Source organism: Alosa pseudoharengus, unplaced genomic scaffold, assembly GCF_046254945.1.
Source record: "Alosa pseudoharengus isolate Yale_2024_CS ecotype anadromous, Long Island Sound unplaced genomic scaffold, YU_APseudo_1.1 YU_APseudo_1.1_scf_22, whole genome shotgun sequence".
In the NCBI taxonomy this organism is placed as follows: Eukaryota; Metazoa; Chordata; class Actinopteri; order Clupeiformes; family Clupeidae; genus Alosa; species Alosa pseudoharengus.
Window position 1 is genome coordinate 25,589,342 of NW_027468680.1, and position 8,239 is coordinate 25,597,580.

The following is an 8,239-nucleotide window of genomic DNA, read 5'->3' on the forward strand; positions in this document are numbered from 1 at the left end:
CGTGCGAGCCCTCGCTCGGTCTGAAGCTCTTTTCCTTTTCTTTGCATCTTCCGTCAAGGGTTTTCGCTGCTTCTTCGACGGCTCTGCCATTACACACATTTGCAACAATCGCTAGCATTTCGTTAGCCTGCCTCTGTGCTGGGGATGCAGGATGTAAACTGATCCTGCTTTTCGCGATGTCTGAGACTTTGTGAGACTGAAGGTCAGCGGGTCGGATACACCGAACTTGCAAGCAGGCGAGAGAGTCTTCATTCGCCCTGTAATGAATCATTTAACCATATACCGACTTACAAAGATGATTAATTAACACAAAACCGTTGCCTGGTGTCCCTTTAATAATGCCTTTCTTTTTTGACAAAGAAGATCATAGATTCAGAACAAAACAGCCACACACAAACATAAGAGTCATAAACAGACCAACATATGAATTCAAATATCATCTGATCCAGCGGACCGATAAGGGAAATGTAACTTGGAACCAAAATGCAAAAACAGTTTATTGGGAATAAACCGAATATGCGTGTGTCTTGTAAACGCCTTATTCTGATTGAAATAAACCGAAAAAGGCCATATTCGGTTTACTAATAAACCGTTTGCCCACCCTAGCATATGCCTGTTTTAAACGGAATATTGGGTCATGAACACACCTTAAAAGGAATATGCTCCCAGAAGGAAGAGTGTTGTATGCCTGTGCATGCTCAATTCACACAGAATTAGGATAAAATGAACCAATTGTCTCTCATGCAGTTTCCTAATCATGATGAAACAACGCGCACACTTTTGGAAAGATGAGGAGACAAACTTATGTCTTGTAATCATTCAAATGTCATGGAGTTCACCGACGGGAGAAAATGTCATAATAGCGACGTTTTTAAAACTGTCTGATGTTGAGCTTCCATCGTAGCACAATCATCTTTTTAGCAGCTGTCAGGCCAGCTAACACAATGCGCTTATTTAATTTCTTAATATTAAGTCCTGACAGATCATTCAGTATCAAAACTGCCACATTAAGGATGTACACTGATTTCTGAAGTGTCATTCTGACATATATCCTGACATATTTGTTCACTTTATTGTGATTCAATAATTATATTCATATTTATTCCTTGTTGACATTCAAACAAAATAGAGAGCTAGCTCGCTCCTCCCTCCCCCTCCCTCCCGTGAAACTCTCCTGAACACGCATCTCGTCGGTTATTGGTTGGAACACGGATCAGCGGATCGTTAGGAAAAATTAGATGAATGTGATCATTTATGTTTGCAATCGCTGATACAACCTTAAATGTAGGAACTGAATAGTGATTCACCCAGTGGGCCAATCCCAAAGTGAGCCCTGAGGACTAAGGACAAAAGACTCACAGACTTAATTAATCTCAGGTGTTAAGAAAGTGAGTGTGTGAGGCCACATGGGCTCATATAGGTATAAATGGGTTTGGGACAGCACTTCACGAGATCATATGTTACATTGGCGACACTTAAAGGAATTATCCAGAGTAAAATGCACTTTAGATCAATTTACAGATGATTGGGAGTACATACGTTGAGTTGACATCCAAATCATGTCATTCGGATGTGTTTAAAGAAAGTTCGATGTTACCGTTTTTAGTCAAAACTCGTTAGCGTAGAAGTGAGAAGGGCATATTATTTCGCCGCTACAAAACGCTATTTTTATACCTCTTCTACAGTTCCAAACAACATTACACTTACGTGGTAGTGAGTAGAGGGTCCCTAAAGCCAAACCGAAGTATCCCGAGGTCTTTATGTGGTCGGATAGAGAGTCCAGAATGAATTTCATCAAGCCAGTACCTTTCCGGAAATGTCGTCACCTTTGCTGCCATCTTTAGGGGAAAGTCCGTAGGAGTCAATTGCCAAGTGTGCTCTGGAAATTCACAATTACGTCGCCGTTTAAAAAAAAAACATAGTCCAGTATAGGGAGGGAAAGTAATCTCATCGCCATCTAGTGGTTGCGTTCCTAGAGTTTAGCGGAGGGGATGGGATTTTTTTTTAGAAAAAATATATCTCGGTGCACATTGGGATCTTAATTTAATGCCTTCCATATGTTAGGCACTGGGGTCACCTCTATTGCTTCAAGTGGTCATACCTTATTTTTAGGATCAGTTGAATTGTTTTGAGTTTTTGTCGTAACATGGTGATAACAAACTACAGTTGCATGTGACGTCACAGGTTTGGGCGCTTAATCTCTAACTGATCAATACGGCAATTTGCTTAACTGGCTTACATATTTTTGTAATAACGGAAGGTGATGTAAACCGCGTGGTGATAACCTTTATGTCTGGATAACTGGTGTTGTGCTTCTACTCACATGAAGAGCTGGCAGTAAGTGTTAAGTGGCAATGCTAACCATGCTACGTGAGTAACGTTGAAGGGTAAAGTCACGTGGCTTTTTTGTAGTTCGTTTATGAAACAAAATGAGCAATTTCGATTTTTTTAAATAAGGCAAAATAGGGTCTGACATTTTCACAGTTAGAAGATTATTACTGTATAGACACTGAAAAATATTTTTGGTGGATAAGATCGCTGATTTGGCTTCACAGTATTTTTTTTAAAATAGGTCTATGGGACTTAACATTGGAGCTGCTCTTCGATAGGAACGCAACCACTTGGGGCGCTGGTTTTCACTTTCCCTCCCTATTTCTTTTAAAATTGAAATGAAGTTGTATGGACTGGACTATGTTTTTTTTTTTTTTTTTTTTTAACGGCAAAGAAATTGTGAACTTTCCCCTTTCCCCTTGATCTAAAGTGCATTTTACTCCGGATAATTCCTTTAATAAGAAAGATGTTGCTGATACCTGCTGGTTTGGGAATTTTCATTTTAAGGTTGTTGCTTTTCACATGGCCAAGGCACAGGAGACAACTGCCTGATTCCACATCTTTTCAAAGTCTTGTTTTACAAGCTGGTCGTGTGTCGTGCTGTTGTTTACCTTTGTAATTTTTGGATTTCCTTGTCGTCTCTGCGGTAGAGGTCACAACGCTTTGAACTGTGGGTAATTCCCTTTGGTTAAGTCTCTACCGATGCAGACTCACAGAAAGGGCTCGTAAGTGTGTACTCAAACCCTCACACCCTTTGAAATTCGACATTGAGACAGCCCTAAGCCCTTACGAATTTCGCGAGAACGCGCACCAGAGTCTGTGAGTCCGGACTTTGGGATTGGCCCAGTGATACCCTTGGTACCATCAAATGGTAGCCTATAGTGATGTGTTCAGGATACACACCGGTATACTGTGGTCTGCCTTATTGGTGACCATGCCTTCATGGACTGCCTGATTACAGAATTTATAGTTTACCCACCTCTTTTTTTACCACTACACCCCTGGTTGTGATGTGTAACCATGTGCACATTCAGTAGAGACGCTATGCCATTCCAGCACCCAGTTGAACTGACTAATTTACTGACTGCAATGTGTGAACTGTATAGGTGTGTATTTCCTTTGTGGTTGTCAAACCACTCGACGCCTATAATTTCCTTTCACTGGGTGTTGACAGATGTCATGATGACAGCATTAAGAATAGGGGAAGAGTAGGCCTATTCTTCTAACCTGTAGTCACAGAGTCTTGGCGATAATCTCTTATGTGAAGTAAGTAGGGCCTATTCAAATTGTAGTCATCAATTGTAGATTGAGACTGCTGAACAACATCAGTGACACTGGGCCTTACTGTCATTTAATGCCTTTGTTCAAAAACACAAAAGCTAGCTTCTGCTTTCTGTTTGAAAACGTTTGTTTTACGCATGTTTTGGTAGAGACCTGCGATTTTGTATGAAGTTGGCAAGGAGGCTGGATTTCAAAGAGCTTTACCTATGGATCCAAATGTATATTTCTGAGACTTTTGAGATTGTTTATTATTACTATTTTGCAAAGTATCAATAATGATTTTTTTTTTTTTTAAAAACCCTCCCTAATTCAGCATACTGATTTCTGCATTTAGGACAAGATCTCAGCTATCTGCACTTCTGCTTGCTCTGTGCTACACTTCACTGTCGAGCATCAGGCTTCATGAAATGTGTAGTAATCTCATCTTGTACATCTGATCATATTTTGTACCACGGTCAAGGAGAAAATAAAGTATCATGATAAAAACAAAAATACTGTGTGTGCTTTAATAGTGCCAGCTCTGATGGACATTTTACACTACATGCCATGTACATGTGCAACTGTGACTTGCAGCTACTAGAGTGGAACATTTATTGTTTTTTTTTTTATAGCGGTCAGCAACAGTCTCGGTTATCTCTTTGGTGAGAACCAGAAACCACAGTATGAGTCAGCCATGAGTGGCTTGACATGCTCATGAACATGCACAGATGAATAGATCTCTGTGTCTTTGTGTTCACTGCTAATCATACAGATTTAATTGTTGGTATGAACGTTTTGATCCATAACATTTCCCTAACAGTTCTTGATCAATTCCAACACTGCAAAAACTGCTTATCTAACAAAATCTAGCCAAGTGTTATTAATCTTATATCAAGATAAAAAAAAACTAGTTGGTATTGTTTTCAGTATAGAGAGACTTACCTAGCGCTTTCTCGTGAAATCATTTCACTAAGAAAAGTTTGACTTAAGACATCTCATCATGAAAACAAGCAAATTTGTCTGCCAGTGCCTTAAGCAAATCTGTCTGCCAGGTTTTTGAGTAAATCTGTCTTGAAGACTCCTTAAAATAAGTCAAAGTCTTCTTAAATTAAGTCAAAACGATATTTCGAGAGAGCGCTATAGCGCTTTGATCTTAATATAAGATTATTAACACTTGGTTAGATTTCATTTTTTGCAGGGAATTCAGATCAATTACTTAGCACAGATCTCTTCAATCTCTTTGAGGCTGACCTTTCACAAGAAGCACAGACATTTTGACTCTCCATCTGTGCTATAGGTTGCCGGGAAGTGAGGACATGTATGTCGGGGGAATCTTTACGATTGCACAAAGATGAGTTGGAGCAAAGAGGTGAGAATTGCTCAGGTCATACATTTGAAACAATACCTAACATCTTCTTTTCACTTGAGGTAGGTAACCCACACCCAGCATTAAAAATAACATTTTGGTCAAGGAGTTGTGTGAACTGTGTGGTTGCAGTGAGGTATAAAAGTCTGGGGGAGTCATCACCTTCAAAGACTGCTGCGCCTGTCTATCAAAATGAAAATCACCTCTGTCATTCTGGGTTCTGTCTTCATATGTTCAGGTGAGTAAACCAAGAAATATTTGTTTACAGGGCAGAAATAGGAAGGTATATTAATGTAATTTGACCAATATGACCAGGGGTTAAATTGGGATTTGTTATGTGTGGGGGGGGCTCTCCCTAGGGGGGTCCTGGGGTATGCCCCCCATGAATTAAAAAAAAAAAAAAAAACATTAAATGGCACTTTCTGGAGAGTTTTGTGCAAAGAAATGGAAAAATCAAGTCTTACATAATATGTGCAAAACCGCAAGGTTAAGAGCCTATACTTTGCATTGTTGTAGTATCAACAGGTATTAGGGCATTTAGCATTTAATCAGTCATCACTTGATTGCACATTGTATTACCTTATAAAAAGTGACCCATACAATGTGCCACATGTTGTGAAAAAGGTCAAGAAAAGTGAGATGTTTCATCAGTAAAGCATTTAGAAGAGACCACCTCACAAAGACCAACTCAAAACACCTCACATAAACAAAATCAATCTATCCTTGTGGAAAAGTTGCTTGGTAGCTTGAAGTAGGTCTAGCAAGTCTGATATTTCTGTAATTCACAAAGATCAAACACAAATATGCTAACTGAATAGATTGCTAGTTTATTTTGAGTAGCCAACTAGCAGTTCTCATGGCAGAACTTTTTGCTGATAATGCGGTGTCTGAAGTAAAATGCTCTAAACATCTCCTGAGAAAAATCTCACGGTCAACCTAGTCTTGGTTATTTAATTGAGATTCTTATTTTCCTTAGCCTATTTTGTCATTCAAGGCCAGGGCAATTTTTGTACGACCAACGCTGTGCTCTCAGATGAACTTGACAAAGTTGATCTGCTGCAGCAGCGGTGGCCCGCAGCTCGTGATATTTTTTTTCCCAAGGCAGTGGGTCTTCTCAAACTTTTGCGCTTCCACATCACGCTCAACTAAGGATCTCCCAGGAACATTCATCAAAAAAATATAGCAAAAAACAAATATTCATAATTCATGGCATTGTATTCGCCTATAGCCTATTGCACTTGCGTATGGAATGCATGCGCGAGCGGTTCGCGATGGTCGATTGACAACGAGATTATAGCTGAACAAGAAGGCCTACGGCCTTGTTCCGATTGTTCTCATTTCAGCTCCGCTGAGACAATAGACATGCCATTTCAAAAGTCTTTTCATTTATTGTCAGAAATATAAATGTTTTAAAAAGCATCACTTTCATCAAATTTAATGTGACATATTTCCAGTAGCCAGTATATTGTGAAGTATATTGGAAGTTAACATGAACAAAAATTCTTCTTTTGAAACAGTTTTGGCATATGACTGGGAGGGTCCTGACTATGAGGGCAACAGCTTTGAAGTGGTGAGATATCCATCATTACATTTATTTATTTAGGAGACACATTTATACAAAGTGACATACAGTATATTACAAGGGCCACTGCCCCAGGAGCAACTCAGGGTTAAGTGCCTGTTTGCTTGTCAAAACAGAAGGCATGAAGGCATGAAGGCATGAAGGCATGAAGGCATGGAGGCCCCCCCCCCCCCCCAATTCTTTTTACAGTACTCTAGCTTAAGTTATCTTTCTGATTTATTAACATATGCATGCTTCAGGTCAAGGGTGAGGAAAAGGCACAGCTACCTGGTATGTGCTGGGGATGCAAGTGGATCTTAAACAAGGTCAAGAAGTCCATCTCTAACGGCACCACACAGGTGAGAATTCATCTAGCGGAAGCTACATGTTAAACTTTGGGGTCAATCCACGTCAATTCAACCAGGGCCCACCCACTTAGGTCTAAAAAAATCTACAAAAATCTACAAAAATCTGAAAAAAAATGACCAGGTGTACCTGTTACCCAGGAGACACTGTAAAATTACTCAATGGTGCATTTTGCCCATGTTCAGGGTGGGGGGGGGGGGGGGGGGAATTGCATAAGACAGGTAAAATTGGTGTTTTTAAAAAGAAGGGATCATGGAGAATAAAGAAATAAATATAAAATCTTTGTACATTCCCACAAGGTGTTAGGGTGCTCTGAAAATGAGATCCAAAATTATTTTTCAGACTTGTGAGGTCTGCAAAACACTGGTAGTTTCCTTTCTGTTTATTGCATTTTTTGAGTGTTTTTACTTATCTCAATAAGGGGAAAAAATCAAGAAAACATCATCCAGACCCCACATGACATGACATTTTGCTACATACTATTCCCATTTATGTACCAGCATGCAACATTTGAGCCTCCTACATGGTTTAGTTCTTAAGCTATGGGCCTGTGAACTTTGACAAAAAAAGGAGGCCAAACATTTTTTTTACAGTGCATCTCCTAAGTAACATAGGTGCACATGGTATTATTTTCAGAATTTGAAGTGCGTGGGCCCTGGTTGAATTAAAGTGGAATGACCCTATGTGAACTTTTGCTAATGCTGACACTTCCACAGGATGAGATTCAAGGGAAACTAAAGGCTGCTTGTGACAAAATAGGGTTCCTCAAGTCTGCCTGTAAGGTTTTTGTTAAAAAATACCTGCCTGTGCTGATAGAGGAGCTCTCCACCACTGATGACGTGAGGACCATCTGTGTCAACGTCAAGGCCTGCAAGTGAGTTCCAGTAAAGCTGCACACCTCTTATTATGACAAGAAGAGGTTGAGGCAAGTTTAATACAAATCCTGTCTGTCTTTTACCCGCAGGCCAAAGGAACTCATCTACATGTGAGACACAAAAGGGAGGACAACTTGGGAACCCCGGAAGACTCCGTTTCAATTGTTAACAATTATTTTCCAGTGTATTTCATTATCTGCAGTTAAGGACATCAGCATTTTAAAAACAAGTTGGATTCAAATAAACTTTATTTTTGCTTATATTTATATATTAAATTAAGCCTTAATGTGCTACAATGACTTGACAGAGATTATGAGAAATGTTATCATATTAAATAAATGGCCTATATTTCAGAATAAAAAAAGCCTACCTCATCAATCTCCCAGCAGCGCAGTGGGGCCCTTAGTCTAGCACATAAGCAGACTAGTCAAGGTCAGAACTGTGTTAAGAGATACATGCATCTGTATAGTGATTCTTTTT

General features: G+C 39.6%; 1 protein-coding gene across 2 annotated transcripts; it reads left to right on the forward strand.

The window, feature by feature from the left end:
- Nucleotides 1-4,926: 4,926 nt before the first annotated feature.
- On the forward strand, nucleotides 4,927-8,019 carry LOC143138979 (antimicrobial peptide NK-lysin-like). Of its 2 annotated transcripts, none has more exons than XM_076299491.1 (5): nucleotides 4,927-4,960; nucleotides 5,090-5,195; nucleotides 6,475-6,527; nucleotides 6,779-6,877; nucleotides 7,601-7,762. In XM_076299491.1, exons 2-5 carry the CDS (start codon nucleotides 5,150-5,152, stop codon nucleotides 7,760-7,762), a joined length of 360 nt encoding a protein of 119 aa, XP_076155606.1. In that variant the 5' UTR covers nucleotides 4,927-4,960; nucleotides 5,090-5,149. The 2 variants fall into 2 exon arrangements, with proteins under 2 accessions (XP_076155606.1, XP_076155605.1); XM_076299490.1 differs by lacking the exon at nucleotides 4,927-4,960 and adding an exon at nucleotides 7,849-8,019 and having other exon boundaries at nucleotides 5,096-5,195; nucleotides 7,601-7,758.
- Nucleotides 8,020-8,239: the final 220 nt, after the last annotated feature.

Bases quoted from the DNA above. Each gene is read 5' to 3' on its own strand.
- LOC143138979 (XM_076299490.1), top strand. From the start codon at position 5,150: ATGAAAATCACCTCTGTCATTCTGGGTTCTGTCTTCATATGTTCAG. The intron at 6,878-7,600 runs GTGAGAATTCAT...ACACTTCCACAG, and splicing joins TCTCTAACGGCACCACACAG to GATGAGATTCAAGGGAAACT. The intron at 7,759-7,848 runs GTGAGTTCCAGT...TTTTACCCGCAG, and splicing joins GTCAACGTCAAGGCCTGCAA to GCCAAAGGAACTCATCTACA.